Source organism: Triturus cristatus, chromosome 3_1 (genome assembly GCF_964204655.1).
Source record: "Triturus cristatus chromosome 3_1, aTriCri1.1, whole genome shotgun sequence".
Classification (NCBI taxonomy): domain Eukaryota; kingdom Metazoa; phylum Chordata; class Amphibia; order Caudata; family Salamandridae; genus Triturus; species Triturus cristatus.
In genome coordinates this window covers 906,490,130-906,513,605 of record NC_140583.1, presented here as the reverse complement: position 1 = coordinate 906,513,605, position 23,476 = coordinate 906,490,130, and the positions used below count along the sequence as shown (strand labels likewise).

General features: G+C 46.7%; 1 protein-coding gene across 2 annotated transcripts in view; it reads right to left on the bottom strand.

Moving 5' to 3' along the window:
- Window positions 1-23,476, bottom strand: part of FAP (fibroblast activation protein alpha) — a 619,508-nt gene that overhangs the window by 219,288 nt on the left and 376,744 nt on the right. For both annotated transcript variants that reach the window (XM_085645424.1, XM_085645423.1), the window contains one exon: window positions 8,210-8,279. In XM_085645424.1, the coding sequence (XP_085501550.1) occupies window positions 8,210-8,279 (70 nt within the window). The remainder of the gene's footprint in view (window positions 1-8,209; window positions 8,280-23,476) is intronic.

The window sequence follows — 23,476 nt, the reverse complement described above, 5'->3', positions numbered from 1 at the left end:
GGGTCCAAGGCTAACCCGAAAGCATTTTGTGTGGACTACAGATGACTGAATGCTGTCACCAAGACTGACACACCCTCCATTACCGAGACGATGAGCTTATTGACTGCTTAGGGATTCTAGTATTTCAGCACGTTTGCTTCAACATCTGGGTATTGACAGATTGCCATGACTGAGGGAGCAAAGGAAAGATCAGCAATCTCACCTCTTGAGAGTCACTTCCAATTTATGGTGATGCCCTTTGGGTTGATGAATGTCCATACTACCTTACAGAGGCTAGTAAAGAAGGTGCTATCTGGGCTGGAGAACTTTAATGCAGCATATTGAGATGATGTTTCTCTGTTTAGATCTACTTGGCAGGACCACTTGAATCACCTCTGAGAAGTGCTTGAAGACCAGCAGCATGCAGACCTCACTATCAAGGCCAACAAGTTCCAAATAAGATAAGGGCCTCTAGTGTATCAGGACACCGAGGTGGCATGGGACATTTGCAGCCTCTCTATCCCCAGATCTAGACAATCATGGCTTGGGACTCTCCCAAAACCCAGATTCAGGTCAGATCGTTCATGCGCCTGACAAGATACTATTGAAGGTTTGCCAAGGGGTATGCACCATTGTAGCCCCCTAACAGAGCTGACTTCAAAGAAGCAGCTAAAGAAAGTCATCTGGACTGAAGAGTGCAAGAAGGTCTTTGACACCCTGAAAGAGGCGCAGTGCACAGCGGCCATACTAAAGGCACCAGATTTCAGCAAGCACTTTGTGGGTCAAACAATTACCTCAGAATATGAAATTGAGGAAATGTTATCACAGCTCACAGCTACATGATGATGGTTAGGATCAACCAATTGCCTTTATTAGAAGGCGATGACTCCCCAGAGAACAGTGTTGGAATGACATAGAGAGGGAAGCCTTTGCTAGGGTTGATCACTGAAGAAGCAGAGAGCCTACATATTTGGAACTCACATTAGGGGTTAAACCCACCACAGGCCTCTCAGATGGTTCATGCACGTGAAAGAGGAAATGGCAAACTGTTGCGATGGCTTTACAGTGGAGCACAGACCTGGGACTGGACAATGCTGATGCCAGTTCCAGGTTCTTCCACTTAAATGATGAGAACTACCAAGCTGGGGGTTTGGCGCAAAGGCTGGCTCTGCGGGCAACCAGACGCTGCGCACATCCGAAGGTAATGTATGGTGGCAGGTTGGCATACTTAAGTATGCAAATAAAATTTTACTTTACTTTTAAAAAAAAAACAGATATTTACTGAAAAAAACAAGGGTTAAAGTGATGTTATAGTTATGTATGGCAATAATATCTTACTTTACATTTAAAAAAAAGACTTTAGGAATTTACTAACTAAACCAAAGGTTAAAGTAAACTGATGAATTTCAGTGCTTTTTTTTTTTAAATGTTACATTTATGGGGCGTGGCCTGGCAGCCAAGATGGTGGATGTGTGCTTGGCGAGCTCCGTCTAGCCTGATCATTTATCCTACAATTATCCTTACCTCCGATCCTTATTGCCACTGGAAATCGTGTCCCTGGTGGGGCGCAACCCGGAGCTGTGAGCTGTACCCGTTTGGTCTGGAATTCCCATGTGGGGAGCTGTGGAGGCGGCGGTCTGGGCAGTGGCCTGGGTGGCGAAGAGCAGCGCCACAGTGTGTGGTGGAGCCCGGCGTGCGAGGAGAGCCGTCCTTGGGGCTCGGGCGGATCGGCTCAGCCGGCGTACATAGATCAGCAATGGTGGCGTGCACGGTGAGGGGGTTGGGCTGAAGTGGGGGCTTCTGGACACCGGTACGGTATTGGCGCGAAGCCGCCCCCAACCCTCCCACCTGCGTTCTTGCTGGGCCTGAGGCGAACTGGTCAGCGGCACTGTCGGGCCGTGGGAGGCTGCAATGCTGTGCGATCGGCGGTCTCATCGGGCCGCCGGAGTGCTGAGCGTGGGGATCCTGACTGCCCCATAAAGGAGACTGGGCCTGGGCTACTGTGCAGCCAGATATCTGAAGGGCCACGCTTGGCCTCACTCTTTCTCTGGAGGCGCTGCATCCTCAATTCGGCAGACATTTCGGGTCGTGCGAGGTTGTGAAGGCGGGCCTGGAGCAACTGCTGTGGCTGGTGGTGGTGCCGTGCGGTGGCCCCGCACTCCGGTGCACCGTGGGCTGAAACATCGAGGGCCCTGAGGTCGTGCAGTAACCAGTTGGATTCTGCTTGTCGCACCGGAGGCGGATTGCCTTCATCCAGTAGTGGCCCAGATTGTGGCGAGATGGCCCTCTACCCTGGAGGTTTGCCCTTGATGAGGGTGTCAGGACACTGGCCATCACTGGAGTGCCCCCTCAACAAGACGCCTGCCCCTTGAATCTGGTTGGGATACTGCGTTTGGCGGCCAGTTCAGGTCGTGCGGTACTTGGCACTGTGAAGTTGGGCCCCTTTTCACCCTGTGACACCTTATATCAGGGGGTCTCAGTGCGCCAAATACGATTACGGAGAGGCGATGTGATCGACATACGGAGGTGAACCGGTGTATCCTGGGTGGAGCGGCTGGGCAGGTTGGTGCTGAGTGGCCTGCAAATCGGAGGGCCTGGCGGACACGATGAAGAGAGATAAGATGGGCGGTGGCTCCTCCAAACAGGGCACGCTCGATAAATTTACAGGCCTTTACGCTTCTGGGGCGGCTGGAGGGACGCAGGGGACTGGGGTGGCTGTGCCGGATAATGCTGTGCTCATGGGTGACATTTTGCAGTCCTGAGATGTCCTCGATGCTAAAATCGGAGCAGTCGGCTCCGATGTTATACTCCTCCGTCAGGACCTGCGGAATGCCGTGACCCGTATTACGGAAACCGAGATGCGGGTTTCTGGGGTTGAAGATGAGGTGGCCAGCCTGCGGCAACGAGTGGTCACTCTTGAAACAACTCAGCGGGGCCTGGCGACACGTGTGGAAGACACAGAAGGTCGGGCCTGGCAAGATAACCTCCACTTCGTTGGTTTTACGGAGGGATGTGAGGGGGGGACACGGAACAGTTCCTTACAACATGGCTGGAAAGCTGGCTTCCCCCGGAGTCCCTGTCTCGCTGTTTTGTGATAGAGCGTGCTCATAGGACTCTCATGAAAAAAACCCCGCCGGTGGCCCACCTCAAGCAAGAAAGGGCAAAGGAACCTTTGTTTTTTAACAATGCACGCATATTAATCTTTCCGAATTATACGGAAATGGACTAACAGCGGAGGCAGTCTTTCCTAGCGGCCAAGGTTCGGCTTTGAGAACTCAACTTCCCTACGCCTTGCTGTACCCGGCCCGCCTGCGGGTGGTATACTGCTCACGGACTCATTTCTTCGAGACACCCGAGGAGGTGTTTCTCTGGACTGATGAGACAGTACGGCTGTGTCCTCATACACCACCTCGGCGGGAGTCGGACTCCTCGTCCAGCGAAGCAGTTTGTCGGCAACCCCATCCGAAGCCTAAGGAGCGCAGGGCTCCAGATCCAACCGTCGATCCCGCTCCTGCAGTGTATCCTCCCAGACCGGATCGTCTCCTGGCAGCCTGAGTCTGGCTCCTGATTGCTGGGGGTGTTTGTAGTCCTTGGTGACTTTGACATTGCTGTCTAGATCAAAGGCGACTCGGTGAGGGCTGGCTTCTCTGTTGGTTTCCCAGCGGAGAGGGTGCCTGCCTATGCCGGGCTGTACTTTGGGGATCTATTGGTTGAGGTGTGCCGGGACTCCCTTTTGGGGTCTGCGGGCAACACTCGCCGCGACAGATGCTTCATCGTTGTTGAAGTATAGGGTGGGGGGTTTGTTGGGTTCTTCTTGGGTTTGTTCTTGTTTTGATATACAAGTCGCACTGTCCTGCTGTACTGGTAGGCCTCTATGCTCGCATTGCACACTATCCTCTGCACCCGCCTTGTACATCAGGCATCTCCATGGCCAATTAATCTAGTGATGCACGGATCTCCTCTGAGACCCTCAGGGTGGTAAGCTGGAATGTCAGGGGAGCCCTTGATAAAATTAAGTGTGGGGTTATCCTTCATTATGCCAAACCGGTCCTTACAGATGTACTCATGTTACAAGAGACTCATCTCATGGGTTCTAAGGCTCTCTGCCTCCAGCGTTATGGCTACACCCAGGTTTTCCATTCTGAGTTTTTGCGGGGGTCGTGGGGGTGGCGATATTGATCCATCGACGAGTTTTCTATACACATATTAAGAAAAGGACGGACACCCAGGGGCGCTACTTGTTACTGCAGGGCACGATGAGGGAGGAACCGGTGGTGCTGGGTTGTGTGTATGCTCCTCCTCCGCTTTCCAGGGCTCTGGCTGAGTGGCTTTTGTCTGTGTGGGCAGATATGCCAGATTGCCTGTCTGTGATCGGGGGGACTAGAATGATGTTATGGATGTGGCCTGGGACCGCTGGTGGCCTGGGGAGGGTGCGGTGGCTAGTCAGGCTACGAAACTGTCCCCGATAGTGGCTGGACTTGACTGGGTGGACTCCTGGCGCAGGTTGCACCGACAGGACCGGGCAAATACATACATGTCCGCGGTTCATAATTCTTTCTCTCGCCTCGATTTCTTGTTTGTACCTTTGGCAGTTGTTGCTCGGGTGGAGGAGGCGGATATACTGCAGAGAGGCCTTTCGGATCACTCGCCGATAATCCTTCATTTGCGGATGGACTGGGCAAAACGGCCATTCCGCTGGCGTCTATCGACGTGGAACCTCCAGAAGGCAGAGTACAGGGAATGCTTGGAGGGGGCACTGGATCAATACTTATCACTTAATGTGGTGTCAGTATCAGCGGCCGAGCATATCTGGGAGGCAATGAAGTCCACCCTGCGTGGGGTGGATAGCTTCTTCTGCGCAGCTGCTCGTAGGACTTAAGGGGAGGCCCTGCTCCAGGCAGAAGCGACTATTGCAGATCTTGTGCTTCGTAGCGCAACAGAATTATGCAACTCGGCTTATGGACGAGGCCCGTCTCACCTGGTTGGCAACGCGCAGTAGGATCAATCAATGGGGGGACAAATCTAGTAAGATGCTTCACAGGCTCTGTCAGAGGTTGTTCCATTCCCAGCCTCTCGCTGGGATAGTGGGCCCAGATGGACGGCCTCTTACAGACTCCCTGGATATTGCTGAAAGTTGCTCTATCTACTATGGGGAGCTATATGCCCCTAAAGAATGTCTCAGCGAGGATGAGATAGGCCGGTTCGTGGATGACCTCCCGCCTCGGGCACTGTCGGATGAGGCGAGAGCGGAACTGGATCTCCCGCTCACGGAAGAGGAACTGGGTGCAGGGCTGGGTGACCTCAACTCGGGTAAGGCACAAGGCCCAATGGGTTACCTTGTGAGTTTTTTTTTAAATTCTTTCTGCAGTTAGGGCCCCATTATCGTAGTGTTGTGGAGGAGTCCCGAGCGCGGGGTAGTCTCCCTCGGGATTGGAGGCACGCGGAGGTAGTGGTCTTCCACAAACCAGGCAGACCCTCGGATCGGCATGCCTCTTATCGTCCCATCTCTTTATTGAATACGGAAGTTAAAATATTGGCCACGGCCTTTGCCAACCGCTTATGGGTGCATATTACTACCTTTGTTCACCCTGACCAGTCTGGGTTCATGCCCCAGAAGGCGACTAGACACAATATTCGCCGGGCGCAGGTGGCCGTTGCGGCCGTCCGGGGGCTTAGCGATTGGGCGGTACTCTTATTAGCCGATATGGACAGGGTTTTTGACTCTCTCAGCTGGGTGTATCTCTTCGCTCTAATACGTAGATTAAATCTGGGACCGCGCTTTTTGTCCTACCTGTCTTTATTATACACTGATCTTACTGCATCGGTACGGGTGGCTGGCTCTACTTCCTCCACTTTCTCTCTTAGACGGGGTACCCGACTGGGCTGCCCTCTGTCTCCCTATTTGTTCGCGTTGGCGGTCAAACCTTTGGCTGCCTGGGTGCACATAGACACGCAGGTCACGGGCTTTGAGTGGGAACATGGATTGTCCAATCGAATTGCACTATATGCGGACGATGTATTATTCTTTCTCACGGAGGTCGACTGGACTGGCCCGCAGTTGCAATGTATTATGCAGATATTTGGGGAATCGTCAAGACTATACTTGAAGCCGAGCAAATCTACACTTTGGTTTTTGGGAGACGCACCAGAGATGGGCGTCAAGGCCTCGTCGGTTCGACTTTTTACTGATGGGATGAAATATCTTGGTGTCTTTCTGTCAGAGTCCCCTACGGTGGCATGGGAGAGGAATTTGGCACCAGTCTGGGACCATGTACGGGAGGATATGAAAGTATGGTCCCGTATGCTGTTGTCTATATATGGACGGTCGGCCATCTTCAAAATGGTAGCGCTCCCCGCCTGCTCTATCAACTGCAGAGTCATCCCTACCCAGTTTCCCCTAGATGGTTCCGGCAGGTCAATGCAGCGCTGGGCCAGTTTCTAAGGGCGTGAGGTACGGTGAGGGTCGCACTGCGCACATGCTTCCTTTCTACGTATTGTGGAGGCCTGGTGACCTCTGACGTGCTGTCCTACTATATGGCTTCACACCTGCTCATCCTGAATGACTGGTGGTATGGGGGCAGGGATCATCCAGCCTATGCGTTGGAGAGGCGCCTGATGGGGGATTTCTCCCTTCATACTATTCTATACTCCGCACAAATGCTGTGTATGGGGTGGTGGAATACGCTGACCCGGGAAGCCCCCTTGTGGAATAATGGCCGCCTGCCACAGCTAGCAACCGTCGGGGTTTAGTGGGTGGGACAGTATCGGAATATCTACCCTGGGGGATGTAATGAGGGGGATCACACTGAAGTCCTTTCAGGACCTACAAAAAGAATTTCAAATGCCTAAATCCCAGTTCTACAGGTACCTTCAGTTTCGTCATGCCCTCTCCCCTAATTTAGTGGGCCTGGAGTCGCTGGTGGAGTTCAGCCCGTTGGAAGCAAAGGTATTTATGGGGGACCTACGGGACCACAAAATATCCAAGATATATCAGTCCCTGTTTACTCACTGCTCCCCCGCACTGCAGAATCTCAGGGTGGCCTGGGAGGGGGAGGTTGTATCGCTGGATGAGGAGGAATGGACGGAGGCCCTAGCCTCCCCGCGGGGGGTGGCCATTGCGGTGCGCCTACGTCTCGTCCAATTTAAATAGCTTCAATTGGTCTACTTTACGTGGGTCCAGCTGTGGAGGGTGGGTCCGGTGGCCTCCCCGGTATGCCTTCAATGTGAGAGGGAGGAGGGGACCCTGATGCATACAATCTGCCACTGTCTGTCTTTGGGACGGTTCTGGAGGGGAGTGGTCTCCTGCCTCTCCGAGGTGCTGGGCTGGGATCTGTCACTGTCACCGAAGCTGATGATAATGCATATTATGGAGGGGATTGGTGGCAATGTTTATAAGTGTCACCTTTTGCTGTTGGGGTTTACTTTGGCAAAGAGAGATATTGCTAAGGCGTGGAAGGCTCCGATGCCACCCTTGGTGTCGGTCTGGAAGAGGGACTTAGACTTCTGTATGGGCTTGGATCTTCCGATCTTTCAGGCGAGGGGCTGCCCGCAAAAACATTTTAAAATTTTGGAAGCGGTGGACGGACTATCGGGCCTGCTGCTAAAGCCTTGTTGATGCCGGGGGGGCCCTAAATTCAGTATTTTTAATGGGTGCGCGATGTGCTTTCAATCTTTATGTGTACAGTTGCGAGTGTCATTGGGGTTGGGTCACCACTAGGTCGTGGCAGGTGGGCGGTTAGTGCGACTGGGGGGGGCGTTTGTTTGTGGGGGGTTCTTAGAGGTATGTTTTCATTTCTATTGCCCTTTATTTATCCTTGTTCTTTTTATTGACAAAAATATATCAAAGTAAGGATGTTGTGTATTGGTTATGCAGTTGTACCTGGCGTTCAGAGCTATGCTACATATGTCATTTGATGAATAAAACTTGATTAAAAAAAAAAAAGTTACATTTATACTGACATTTTCACCTACGTATAAAGTCACTTTAAACTTTGTTTTTTCTGTGAATGTAGATACAAAAACATGTTCCATGTTTTATTTTCCTTTGTTAGTACATTAACTTTACTGCACAGTCTTGCTAGCCCTCGAAACGATTCTATTACGCTACCGATATGTGAACTCACAATTTTCTATAGTATTTCTCGTATTGCACGAATAATCTTCAGAATTAGACCCGAAAGTTCTTTAAGGATGCAAATTGATTAGTGATTAGGTTTTAGAAAATACGTACACATAGATGAGAAGAGGGTACTTCTTGGATTTTTTAAAATGTGGCGGCAGGGTCATCTTATACCATACACCTAGAAAGAAAAGAGTAAACAAAGTTACTTTGCTGTGACAAAAACGGAATGGCGTACATCACTGTGCAATTTTCTACGAACTTCTGAGCTCCTGCTGAATATTCAGTCCATGCAATAAGCAGATTCTCTCAATGCATGTTAACTTGCAAACAATGTAAGGGATATCGATAGAGCCTAAAGACAGAGAGTAAGGGAAAAAGAAAATATTGCCTAATGATGCGTTGCAGAGCTGGGGTTGAAGCAGCCTAACGGCGCCTTTTCTCTATTAGCGCATCATGAACGTGTGCAGTGGAGCCGAACGAAGCTGTGTGCCTAATTCCAAACGAAATCACGTTGTCTGCACTCCATATATTAACTGTGAAGCTCGAGGAAATTCTCTGAGTTTGTGCATCGGCTGCAGACACAGAACTTTGGAAACACAGAGCAACAACAAAATCTAGGTTTGGACTGGCCATATGTGACATAGGGACCTTCTAGGTACACAAAAAAATAATCACAGTGGAAACATATTTAAAGGAATAAAAAGCATACATTTGTTAGTGATTCGAACAGATTTAAAGACAACACCTATTTTATGCATGTATGACCATAATTTAATCGATTTTCCTAAGATTCAGTCAGAAGGAAGATCAGCAATTCAAATCAGGGCCAGATACATCACAATGTCAACATATTTAAATACATATTGGTGTAAGATTCGTGATAAGTGCAAGATATTTGGGGTAAGTGCAGGACGTTGTGAGGGAGGAAGGTTGCGTAAAATAGGAACATCCACAGTTTGTTGAAGAGCCTAACCTGCCACTTAAATGGCAACAAAACTTAAATCAAACAACACAAAATTAGAAAGCAGTTGTACAATCACTGACAATCTCCTGTGTTGATCGAAGACAGAAGCAAGTCGACGTTTCGACCCCTATTAGAACCAGAAAATTGGTTTGCTTGGAGTCGGGGTCTTCATCAGGACCAAGGGAATGGGCTTACACCTAAGGGCAAGGATCAAAAAATGTGGTATAGTGAGGTGTGTCTATTATAAACATTCTGATTAAGAAAGCGAAAATAATAAAAATTACCAGCATCAGCAGCATGAATCAGGCTGGAAAAATGGAGGGAGGGCCAATTAGTGCTCCTGGGGAAAAGGAAAGGAGAGACGAGGAATACCACGGAAATAGCAATTTAAAATCACAGTGTGTAACCATGAAACCAGAGTGACAAAAATACTCACCAAAGGGTGTAGTATTCCAACACTCGGTAAATGAGTCTAAGGACGGCTGAATGAATCAGCATGAACAAAGATCCATAAATGACCAAAGCTGAAAAAAAGGGGAGAAAAAATCTCTATCACTCGGATCGGAAATTTTTAAGAACATGTCCGAGAGCGCGGCGCATATTTAACTTAATGGGATTAATTTAATCATTAATTGCAATATGCGGGAGATCCATTGATGACCAAAGCTGAAAAAAAAAAAAAAAAAAAAAACGGGGGAGGAAAAATCTCTATCACTCGGATCGGAAATTTTTAAGAACATGTCCGAGATCGCGGCGCATATTTAACTCAATGGGACTAAATTCATCATTAATTGCAATATGCGGGAGAACAGGCAAATCCAATTGAAAATAATAAATGATCCAATTCCAACGAAAAGAGAATACAAGCGAAACCCCGGAAGAACGATCTCCACACAAAGGGGTTTCAAACCGCAATAATGCTGTAACGAGAGAGAGGGAGGAGAACACACTCAAAGGCAGCAGGATGTGACATACCTCAAGGGCCGCGTCGAACAGTCTGACAGCTAACCCTGGGCTTGGTCACATGACCACTTAAATACCAAACAGACGCGCGCACAACCGGAAGGATTGCGCCCTGATTGGTGGAAACTCAGGGGTGTGTGTGGCCAAATGTTCGGATGTAAATACAAACTCAAAGCAGGGACCTATTGCTGGTTCTAGGTACATAACCACAGTACAAATGATCGTGTAATCGCAGCAGTGAATAATCCTTCAACAGAAACATACCATGTAGAAGAATAAGGGTGAAAATACCCAGAATTAATTTAGATGGTTACGGTCCGGCGACAACCTTACTAAGAAAACAGACATACAATCGAGCATGATTTAAACAGTCCATGTAGATGGTGGGAAAAATTGCTGCTAATTAACCACCATACAGAGTATTATACGACACGTAACACCACTTAAAGAAACAGCGATTGCAGTACTCATTAAAGTAAGATTATAGCACACAGTAGGGTTGCCTGTGATGTAAAATGGACAGTGTGGGATGTACAACCCTCAGTATCATGATATTTAGGTATTATTTAATAAGGATAGTTGGGTGTAGGTTGCATCAAGTTCATTAAGGCCACATAGGACGGAATCAAAACGGTCCATCCATTTACATTCCCTGATGTTAAGGATTGAGCCAAGGTCACCACCCCTAACGCCCAGTGTAATGGCTTCAATTACCAGCCATTTTATCGATTCAGGGGGATGGTTGAATGTTTTGAAATGGTCGACCATGGGTGCTCCAGGGGTGGTACATCTTATCCTGCTGCAATGTTGGAGTATCCGGCATTTCACTTTCTGAGTAGTCTGGCCTATGTAAATCTTATTGCAGGGGCAGACTATCGCATAGATGACGTTCTTTGTATTGCAATTGGTGAGTGTCTTTAAATCCACCGTGCAGTTGTTATGTTGGAACGTCTTTGTTTCAATGGTCAGATTGCAGGCTTTGCACTGTCCACATTTGACATGGCCCGCCGGAGCGGGAAGATGCCAAAGCGATTCAATGGTCAGTCTAGTCGGTGTTTCCAAGAGGGACTTGACCACATGGTCGCGTACATTTTTGCCTTTCTTGAAGGAATGCATTGGGGGTTCGGTAAGCTGTAGTTCTGCTGACACCAAATGCCAATGTTTATTAACAATCTGGCGGATATCATTACTCCTTGTGTTAAATGTAGTAACACATATCAGTCTATTAGGGTCATCCGTCCGGACTTTAGGAGAAAGGAGAAGGTCTCTGTGGTTGTACCAGGCTCTTTTGCGGGCCCTCTTGACAAGCCTCCGAGGGTAGCCGCGTTCGATCAATCTACAGATGAGGTCATCTGATTCCGTGAAGAAATCCTCTTTTCGTGTGCAGTTCCTCCTGATCCTGAGGAACTGGCCGAAAGGGAGGTTATCACGTAGTCCTCTAGGATGGTGACTTCCATACCTCAATAAGGTGTTTCTTTGCGTAGTTTTACGGAACAGGGTTGTGTAGAGACAATCATCCATAGCCTTGATGGTGATATCAAGAAAGTCAATACTAGACTTGTCCTTAGTCATAGTAAACTGAATATCCACCGATCTACCATTCAACCAACGGAAAAAGTCATCTAGTTCCTGGTCATTGCCTGTCCAAACCATCAGGACGTCATCAATATAACGTTTCCAATACGTGACCTGTTGACTGAAAGGATTTGAGATGTTACTAACAAAAGTCTGCTCAAAGTTGTCCATATACAAAATGGCCAGGTCTGGGGCAAAGCTGGCACCCATCGCGACGCCTTTAGTTTGCATAAACAAGTCATTTTGAAAGAAAAAGAAATTCTGTGTCATCGCTATTTTGAGCAATTGAATGATGAAATCTGAGGGAACTTGCATCGGTTGTGTTCTTGTCTCCAAATATTTCAAAATCACCTCCAAAGCGTGTTGTTGAGGGATACTGGTGTATAGTGACACAATGTCCAGTGTCACTAGAATTTGGGTGGCTGGATTAAAAGGCATCCCATCGACCAGATTGATAACTTGCATGGTGTCCCGCAGGTACGAATCTGTGTTTTCTGCCAAGGGTTTCAAGAAAAAATCGATGTATTTGCAGAGTGGCTCAAGGATTGAGCCACACCCCGAGACTATGGGGCGGCCAGGTGGCCTTTCCTGGTTTTTATGTACCTTAGGTAAGGTGTAAATTGTCGGAAGGCGATGTTGAGGCTGATTCAGAAAGTGGAACTCCAGATTCGAAAGGAAACCTTGGGCAAGGCCATCTTGAGTTACTCGAAGGATCATGGTACTGATCTTCTTGGTGGGATTTAGATTGAGTCTGGTATAACTGATACCATCATTCAATTGAGAATAAAGTTCTTCCTTGTAGTTTTCCACATTCTGTAATACGATGGCTCCACCCTTGTCAGCGGGTTTGATGACAATAGAGTGGTTATTCCTCAAGCCATCCAAGGCCTTTCGTTCCGCAGAGGTGACATTGTGTTTAACATGCTTTCTGATGGAGCAGATTCTTAGTGCCTCCTTAAGTACAGTACTTTCATAAGTCAATATCCGATGTGAGACCATTTGAGAAGTAGGTGTAAATGTGGAAGGAATGCGTAAGCCAGTACAAGATGTAATGGGACTCATTGGAGACTGACAAAAGAAGTAGCGTAACCGTATTTTCCGAAAGAAGCGGTGTAGCTCAGTCTGAAGATTGAATTTGTTGGGATAAGTCGTAGGAACATATGATAGACCTTTACTCAAAATCCGATGTTCATCATCGGTCAGTGTATGATTAGACAGGTTCATGATAGGGTCCTTTAAAGTGCCTACCAACGATAGACCCGGCGTCTCGTTTGAATTTCTCCATGTGGTTCCTGTGGGAAGTGTACCTGCTTCTGGGCAGGGTTCATCCCTTGTTGCTGAGCTCTGTCCCATCCCTGGCCTTGTTGTAAATGGCCACGCCCGCGGCCTCTGTTCCAATTCCAATTCGCATTTCTTCCCCTGGGAGGTCGCCATTGTCGGTCCTCTAAAAAAGCCGGTCCAGAGGGTGGATAGTAGGCAGTATCCTGAGGTTGGTACCCTATGTTGCTCCCTGCCTGTTCACCCTCACTGCCAGTGGAACCCGACGATTCCGAAAAATTCGTGAATCTGCGAGTACCTCGGAAGCCACCTCTTCCTCTATTGAAGAAGCGGCCCTGTTGGTCCTGCTTGTAATAATCTTCTTGCAGATACGGATAAGTCAGTTTCTTATCATAGAAGCGGACGTCTTTGGAAAGTTTATCCAATTTCTTGGCTTGTGTGTTGACATCAAATTCCTTGATGGTTTTTTCAAGACGTTCTAAAGCTTCCTTAGCATTTGTTAGTGCATTGTCTGTAGAGATATCTTGTTTCAAATCCGCAATTTCCTTCATCAATAATTCGACCTGTTCAAGGGCAGTCTCAACTCCCAGGACCATCCAGTGGCGTGAACAGTTGTTGGCCACAAAGCTGAAGCCTTCCTTGAATTTGGGTTGGTCCACAAAGATCGCTGGCTCGTTCTTAACCTGCAATCCAACCGGTATGACGTTTGACTGTAGGTATTTGGTCAAAAGATGGCCATGCAGCCTGGTGCGGGTCAACTTCTTCTCTAATCTCTCTAGTTTGTTAATCTTCTCATTAAGAGACACATCAATGTTTGGGGTATTCGAAGAAATAAACAGGTTGGAGGGATCTTGAATAAGTGTGGTAATGTATTCCTCAGTGTATGATAATGTCTCATTGCCTGACATAATGAGAAAGGATTTATTAAAAGTGAATACCCTCGCAGGACAAGGCCTGCACTATAGAGAGTTATGTATCAATGGGGTAACCCGGTAGACCACTGGACTCGGGTATAAGTAGGTACACAAAAAAATAATCACAGTGGAAACATATTTAAAGGAATAAAAAGCATACATTTGTTAGTGATTCGAACAGATTTAAAGACAACACCTATTTTATGCATGTATGACCATAATTTAATCGATTATCCAAAGATTCAGTCAGAAGGAAGATCAGCAATTCAAATCAGGGCCAGATACATCACAATGTCAACATATTTAAATACATATTGGTGTAAGATTCGTGATAAGTGCAAGATATTTGGGGTAAGTGCAGGACGTTGTGAGGGAGGAAGGTTGGGTAAATTAGGATTATCCACAGTTTGTTGAAGAGCCTAACCTGCCACTTAAATGGCAACAAAACTTAAATCAAACAACACAAAATTAGAAAGCAGTTGTACAATCACTGACAATCTCCTGTGTTGATCGAAGACAGAAGCAAGTCGACGTTTCGACCCCTATTAGAACCAGCAAATTGGTTTGCTTGGAGTCGGGGTCTTCATCAGGACCAAGGGAATGGGCTTACACCTAAGGGCAAGGATCAAAAAATGTGGTATAGTGAGGTGTGTCTATTATAAACATTCTGATTGAGAAAGCGAAAATAATAAAAATTACCAGCATCAGCAGCATGAATCAGGCTGGAAAAATGGAGGGAGGGCCAATTAGTGCTCCTGGGGAAAAGGAAAGGAGAGACGAGGAATACCACGGAAATAGCAATTTAAAATCACAGTGTGTAACCATGAAACCAGAGTGACAAAAATACTCACCAAAGGGTGTAGTATTCCAACACTCGGTAAATGAGTCTAAGGACGGCTGAATGAATCAGCATGAACAAAGATCCATAAATGACCAAAGCTGAAAAAAAGGGGAGAAAAAATCTCTATCACTCGGATCGGAAATTTTTAAGAACATGTCCGAGAGCGCGGCGCATATTTAACTTAATGGGATTAATTTAATCATTAATTGCAATATGCGGGAGATCCATTGATGACCAAAGCTGAAAAAAAAAAAAAAAAGGGGAGAAAAAATCTCTATCACTCGGATCGGAAATTTTTAAGAACATGTCCGAGATCGCGGCGCATATTTAACTCAATGGGACTAAATTCATCATTAATTGCAATATGCGGGAGAACAGGCAAATCCAATTGAAAATAATAAATGATCCAATTCCAACGAAAAGAGAATACAAGCGAAACCCCGGAAGAACGATCTCCACACAAAGGGGTTTCAAACCGCAATAATGCTGTAACGAGAGAGAGGGAGGAGAACACACTCGAAGGCAGCAGGATGTGACATACCTCAAGGGCCGCGTCGAACAGTCTGACAGCTAACCCTGGGCTTGGTCACATGACCACTTAAATACCAAACAGACGCGCGCACAACCGGAAGGATTGCGCCCTGGTTGGTGGAAACTCAGGGGTGTGTGTGGCCAAATGTTAGGATGTAAATACAAACTCAAAGCAGGGACCTATTGCTGGTTCTAGGTACATAACCACAGTACAAATGATCGTGTAATCGCAGCAGTGAATAATCCTTCAACAGAAACATACCATGTAGAAGAATAAGGGTGAAAATACCCAGAATTAATTTAGATGGTTACGGTCCGGCGACAACCTTACTAAGAAAACAGACATACAATCGAGCATGATTTAAACAGTCCATGTAGATGGTGGGAAAAATTGCTGCTAATTAACCACCATACAGAGTATTATACGACACGTAACACCACTTAAAGAAACAGCGATTGCAGTAATCATTAAAGTAAGATTATAGCACACAGTAGGGTTGCCTGTGATGTAAAATGGACAGTGTGGGATGTACAACCCTCAGTATCATGATATTTAGGTATTATTTAATAAGGATAGTTGGGTGTAGGTTGCATCAAGTTCATTAAGGCCACTTAGGACGGAATCAAAACGGTCCATCCATTTACATTCCCTGATGTTAAGGATTGAGCCAAGGTCACCACCCCTAACGCCCAGTGTAATGGCTTCAATTACCAGCCATTTTATCGATTCAGGGGGATGGTTGAATGTTTTGAAATGGTCGACCATGGGTGCTCCAGGGGTGGTACATCTTATCCTGCTGCAATGTTGGAGTATCCGGCATTTCACTTTCTGAGTAGTCTGGCCTATGTAAATCTTATTGCAGGGGCAGACTATCGCATAGATGACGTTCTTTGTATTGCAATTGGTGAGCGTCTTTAAATCCACCGTGCAGTTGTTATGTTGGAACGTCTTTGTTTCAATGGTCAGATTGCAGGCTTTGCACTGTCCACATTTGACATGGCCCGCCGGAGCGGGAAGATGCCAAAGCGATTCAATGGTCAGTCTAGTCGGTGTTTCCAAGAGGGACTTGACCACATGGTCGCGTACATTTTTGCCTTTCTTGAAGGAATGCATTGGGGGTTCGGTAAGCTGTAGTTCTGCTGACACCAAATGCCAATGTTTATTAACAATCTGGCGGATATCATTACTCCTTGTGTTAAATGTAGTAACACATATCAGTCTATTAGGGTCATCCGTCCGGACTTTAGGAGAAAGGAGAAGGTCTCTGTGGTTGTACCAGTGTTATAATCTCACTATACTTGGTATGTTCCAAACCCCCTACCTTCCCTGTTACTTGGTATATCCCCAGGGAGTTCACCTTGGAATGTTCAGGTGAATTCCATCAGTCCTGTGAGAGCGGATGGTCATAATAAATACTACTCGACTTACCTCTGTGTGGTACTTCATTCTTTGAATATAACACTGGCGACGAACTGTGAAGGGGACAGCTGACCATCTCCCCTTTGTTTATCCTCTCAACCAGCGGCTGTGGATCGAGTCCAGCGCTATTTTTGGACATTTTTGCCCACTCGTGTTTTTGGGATCAGGCTCAAGTGAGAGCGTCACATAGCGTTTGCTTTCGACGCTGAGTCGCTTCTGGAATACCTTGTGGTGAATGGCACTTAGGCTGTAAACCTCCTTGCTGCATTCGGGAAGGACAAGATTGTGGTGTTTTCCTCATCGAGACCGGCCCCTGTATTTGGCTTCCTGTCTCTGTGGTCACACTCGGATTGTGGACTCCTCCCTGAGGCACCGGCGCATCAGCTACTGAGGGCCTTTCCACACTGAAGAAGCGTCAGTTTCGTCCGGCGCTCCAGCTGCCAGTTAGCCGGGTTTGTCACGGAAGTTCTTCGCATTTGTCTGGGAGCTCCTCCCTGAGGCACCGGCGCATCAGCTACTGCGGGCCTTTCCAGACTGAGCAAGCGTCAGTTTCGTCCGGCGCTCCAGCTGCCTATGAGCCGTCTTTTTGACGGAAGTTTCTTCGCGTCGACTGGGAGCTCCTCCCCGAGGCACCAGCGCATCAGCTTCTGAGGGCCTTTCCTCACTGAAGAAGCGTCAGTTTCGTCCGGCGCTCCAGGCCAGTGTGCCGTGCGATTCACAGAAGATTGTGGGATCCTTCCATCTCCTCCTCATCGGGTCTACGGCCTCTTCGTGGTTTGGCTGTGGGGGATATCCGGACAGTATCTTCCCTGAGGTAATTTCGTTCCTGGGGGGGGAGCGTGTACTTTGCGGGATCCATAATGGAGAGCCATTAGTTATTGGGTTTCTATGTCACTGTATTTGGGGTCCAGCAGCAAGGGACTGACCCAGGCAGGACGTTAGCGCTTCCTTGTTCCCTAAAACATCCTCCCTCTCCTCCCTTTGAGGCACTTCCCTGTTGGGACGTCATCAGCATCTGGGCCTAGTATTCACTCCATCATGGGCACACCAGGCATGAGCCAGCCACCATCTTTCCTAAATGACTGTGGGGATCCGGAAATCCACTGGAAAGACTGGACAAAACTGTTTGAGTCCTATTTAATCGCCATGGGAGGGGAAAAGTTTTCAGCATTAAGGAAGCAGCACATTCTTTTGCATAACTTGGGCGTGCATGGGCGCAAAGTTTACGAGACTCTTCCTGAACCAGATTTGGAGGATGAGGATGACAATGATGTTTTTGATGTGACATTAATGAAGCTGGAGGCGCATTTTGGTGATAAGGTCAATATGGTGTTGGAGAGACATACATTTTTCAGTAGAGTACAAGGAAAATGTGAATCTATTTCTAATTACATTGCAGCTTTAAGGGGGCTTACGCAATTGTGTGAATTTGGAGAGTTAAATGACTCACTTATACGTGACCAGTTAGTCAGGTGCACAAATAATAGCAGGATCCAAGAGAAACTGTTGGCAAAGAATCCAACCTTAAAAGATGCTGTAGCGATTGCCCAGTCTGTGGAACATACCACTAAGTGTGTGAAAGAAATGAAAGTTAGGGAGGAGGTTGTCGCAACTGTGCAGGTCGAGGAGCAAAGTAAAGAGGTGCTAAAAGTAGCTGAGAAATGGAGCACTAAAGAGGCTCAAATCCCTAGAGTTAACAAAGATGTACATAATTTAAAATGTTATAGATGTGGGAGCAGTAACCACCTTGCTAATAACCCTGTATGTACAGCCAGAGGTGTCTTGTGCAAGAAATGCAACAGAAGGGGACATCTGGCGAGGGTGTGTAAAGAGGGAATAAGTAACACTGTAAGTGTGGTGAGTAGTGGTGACGAATCTCGTGCAAAATATGTTTTCCAAGTGAAAAGCACGGCTGTGGGAGGCAGACAGAACTATCCCAAATGCGTTGTGTTGTTCGATGACAGACCACTGGAAGTGTTTGCAGATTCCTGCTCCCCGTTCACACTAATTAATGTACAAGATTATGAAGAATTGCTAGGTGGTTCTAGAGGAGTGTTACAAACTCCAGATATCACACCCGAAGGGTACACAAGAGACCCCATTCCCCTAGTAGGCATGCTAAACAGCCACATAGATTTCAATGGGAGAACTACGAAGGGAAATGTGTACATTGTAGAACATGGAGCAAACCTCCTGGGGTGGCAACACCAAAGGGAATTAGGTATTATACTTGATCCCAGCAAAGAGAATCAAGTGATTTTGATTGACAGAGTTAACAAGGAGGTAGGTCTACAATCCGTGTTCCCCACATTGTTTAACGAGGAATTGGGTAAACTACGGGAATTCCAACACAAAATTAAACTTAGATCGGGAGCCAAACCTGTAGTCCACAAAACCAGGTCAGTACCTTTTCATTTGAGGGAGACGCTTAAGATGGAGCTTGATAAGCTATGTGAAATAGGTGTCATACAACCTATTGAGGCTACGGAGTGGCTAGCTCCCTTGGTTTTAGCAGCTAGGGGAAATGGGAAGGGCATTCGCCTATGTGTAGACTTACGCTCTTTAAATGAGAACATTTGGGTAGAGAGGTTTCCTCTACCCAACATCAATGAGATGATAAGCACTATGGGCGAGGCTTGTTATTTTTCAGTAATTGATTTATCCAGAGCGTACCACCAAGTTGAGCTGCATCCCGAGTCGAGACCACTGACAGCTTTCACCTCACCTTTTGGGGCGTTCATGTTTGTGAGAATGCCATTTGGCCTCGCCTCGGCAGCCTCGGTTTTTCAGAAAATAATGCAGCAGATATTAGAAGGTGTCGAAAACACTCTCTGTTTTCAAGACGACATTTTGATGTATGGGAGAACGGAAGTGGAACATGACACCACCCTCCACACAGTATGTCGCAGACTAGCAGATGCAGGGCTTACAGTACAACTAGACAAGTGTAGAATTAAAGTGACGTCTGTGGACTATTTAGGGCACACCATCACCAAAGACGGAATCAGACCCAAGCACAGTTTAGTCCAGGCCGTAAGTGAGGCCCCACATCCAACGAGTAAAGAGGAGCTCAAATCATTCTTGGGGTTGGTGGAGTACATGGCAAAATTTGTAAAAAATTTTGCGGATTTGTGTGTAGGTCTACGGGAACTCCTAAAGAAGAATTCTGCTTTTGAGTGGAAGCAGGAACACAGTGATATGGTGGAAATAATAAAAGAGCGTATACTAGATTCTCCAGCACTGGGATCTTTTGATCCCAAAAAGAGAACCATTCTAACCACTGATGCTTCTAGCAAAGGATTGGGTGCCATGCTGGCCCAAAAAGGGGAAGGAGGTGAAAGGGTGATAGCGTTTGCATCACGCACGCTGTGTGAGGCGGAACGCAATTACTCTGTCATTGAGAGGGAGGCATTGGCGTGCTTTTGGGCTGTACACCATTTTAAATTCTTTTTGTGGGGTAGCAAGTTCACCATACACACGGACCATAAGCCTCTTACTTTCATATTTTCATCGAAACAAACACAGAACATGTCACCTAGAATAAGCAAATGGGTTCTAGGTTTGGAGAATTTTTGTTTCAGGGTTGAATATCTTCCTGGTCCAGAGAATGTGATTGCAGATTGCTTGTCGAGGTTACCGATCAAAGGTGATCTAAGTGAAGAAATTCTTGATGTACCTATTTGTGTAGTGCAATTACCCTCTCTTACTGATGCGGAATGGGACAAGTGTATGAAGGAAGATAAAACTATGGACATGTTGAAAGATCTCATGGTCAAGGGGTGGCCGGAGAAGATTTCTGAAGTCCCTGACAAAGTTAAAGACTTCTGGGAAGTAAGATTTGAACTCTCAGTTATAGCTGGACGCGTACAAAGAGGTGAGAAAATTGTCCCTCCCGAAGGGTTGAGGAAGAGAATCATAAATTTGGCCCATGAAGGGCATTTAGGCAGAAGCCTTACCAAGAACAAAGTACGGAGCTGTTTTTGGTTCCCAAGAATGGATTCAGAAGTCGAAATCACAGTGAAAGAGTGTGTCAGTTGTGCGAGGAGTGATAAGAGTAAAAGCATTCATAGAGCTCCTTTGGCCCCTGTTGACGTGCCTAAGACTCCGTGGACCAAACTGGCCATGGACATTATTGGTCCCATGGACATCCTTGGGCCACAGAAGAGATTCATGTTTGTGTTGGTGGATTACACCTCCCATTGGGTGAATTTCAAATTCACAGCGTCCACCACAACTAATAATCTCATAGCATTTCTAAAAAACATATTTGTCTATGAAGGAATCCCAGCCACTTTGGTAACGGACAATGGAGTGCAGTTCGTCTCAGAATCCATGAGAGAGTTTTTGGAGGAACACAATATAAAACATGAGAGGACTGCTCTCTATTGCCCAAAAGCAAATGGGTTGGTAGAAAGGGCAAACCGCATGATCAAAGAGCACATACAACTCGCTATTGCCAATAATTTGAATGTAGAAGAAGCTTTGAGAGCAGCTATGTGGGCATACCACACTACGCCCAACCTAGTCACAGGGTTATCCCCATTTGTATATCTTAGAGGGAGAGAACCCAGCACCAAAATGTACCCAAGTTGGTTGGGTGGGGGAAAAGGTGTTGTACCTGACCTTGAGCGTGTGGAGGAACGAGTAGTGTCTCACCAACAGAAATACAAGTCATGGTATGATGTAAAACATGGAGCAAAAGAAGTGGAGATAAGACCTCAAGCACAAGTGTGCGTGAAAAAACCCGGTAGGGTACAACCTGGAACGAGCAAATTTGGTGCACCACAAAAGGTAGAGGTAACAGGTAAAAGTGTAGTTCGTCTGGAGAACGGACAAACATGGAGCAAAGATAGAGTTGTAAATACTGCATTAATGTAAGAGTTTTTGTATTCCTTGCAAAGGGAGATGTGTTATAATCTCACTATACTTGGTATGTTCCAAACCCTCTACCTTCCCTGTTACTTGGTATATCCCCAGGGAGTTCACCTTGGAATGTTCAGGTGAATTCCATCAGTCCTGTGAGAGCGGATGGTCATAATAAATACTACTCGACTTACCTCTGTGTGGTACTTCATTCTTTGAATATAACAACCAGGCTCTTTTGCGGGCCCTCTTGACAAGCCTCCGAGGGTAGCCGCGTTCGATCAATCTACAGATGAGGTCATCTGATTCCGTGAAGAAATCCTCTTTTCGTGTGCAGTTCCTCCTGATCCTGAGGAACTGGCCGAAAGGGAGGTTATCACGTAGTCCTCTAGGATGGTGACTTCCATACCTCAATAAGGTGTTTCTTTGCGTAGTTTTACGGAACAGGGTTGTGTAGAGACAATCATCCATAGCCTTGATGGTGATATCAAGAAAGTCAATACTAGACTTGTCCTTAGTCATAGTAAACTGAATATCCACCGATCTACCATTCAACCAACGGAAAAAGTCATCTAGTTCCTGGTCATTGCCTGTCCAAACCATCAGGACGTCATCAATATAACGTTTCCAATACGTGACCTGTTGACTGAAAGGATTTGAGATGTTACTAACAAAAGTCTGCTCAAAGTTGTCCATATACAAAATGGCCAGGTCTGGGGCAAAGCTGGCACCCATCGCGACGCCTTTAGTTTGCATAAACAAGTCATTTTGAAAGAAAAAGAAATTCTGTGTCATCGCTATTTTGAGCAATTGAATGATGAAATCTGAGGGAACTTGCATCGGTTGTGTTCTTGTCTCCAAATATTTCAAAATCACCTCCAAAGCGTGTTGTTGAGGGATACTGGTGTATAGTGACACAATGTCCAGTGTCACTAGAATTTGGGTGGCTGGATTAAAAGGCATCCCATCGACCAGATTGATAACTTGCATGGTGTCCCGCAGGTACGAATCTGTGTTTTCTGCCAAGGGTTTCAAGAAAAAATCGATGTATTTGCAGAGTGGCTCAAGGATTGAGCCACACCCCGAGACTATGGGGCGGCCAGGTGGCCTTTCCTGGTTTTTATGTACCTTAGGTAAGGTGTAAATTGTCGGAAGGCGATGTTGAGGCTGATTCAGAAAATGGAACTCCAGATTCGAAAGGAAACCTTGGGCAAGGCCATCTTGAGTTACTCGAAGGATCATGGTACTGATCTTCTTGGTGGGATTTAGATTGAGTCTGGTATAACTGATACCATCATTCAATTGAGAATAAAGTTCTTCCTTGTAGTTTTCCACATTCTGTAATACGATGGCTCCACCCTTGTCAGCAGGTTTGATGACAATAGAGTGGTTATTCCTCAAGCCATCCAAGGCCTTTCGTTCCGCAGAGGTGACATTGTGTTTAACATACTTTCTGATGGAGCAGATTCTTAGTGCCTCCTTAAGTACAGTACTTTCATAAGTCAATATCCGATGTGAGACCATTTGAGAAGTAGGTGTAAATGTGGAAGGAATGCGTAAGCCAGTACAAGATGTAATGGGACTCATTGGAGACTGACAAAAGAAGTAGCGTAACCGTATTTTCCGAAAGAAGCGGTGTAGCTCAGTCTGAAGATTGAATTTGTTGGGATAAGTCGTAGGAACATATGATAGACCTTTACTCAAAATCCGATGTTCATCATCGGTCAGTGTATGATTAGACAGGTTCATGATAGGGTCCTTTAAAGTGCCTACCAACGATAGACCCGGCGTCTCGTTTGAATTTCTCCATGTGGTTCCTGTGGGAAGTGTACCTGCTTCTGGGCAGGGTTCATCCCTTGTTGCTGAGCTCTGTCCCATCCCTGGCCTTGTTGTAAATGGCCACGCCCGCGGCCTCTGTTCCAATTCCAATTCGCATTTCTTCCCCTGGGAGGTCGCCATTGTCGGTCCTCTAAAAAAGCCGGTCCAGAGGGTGGATAGTAGGCAGTATCCTGAGGTTGGTACCCTA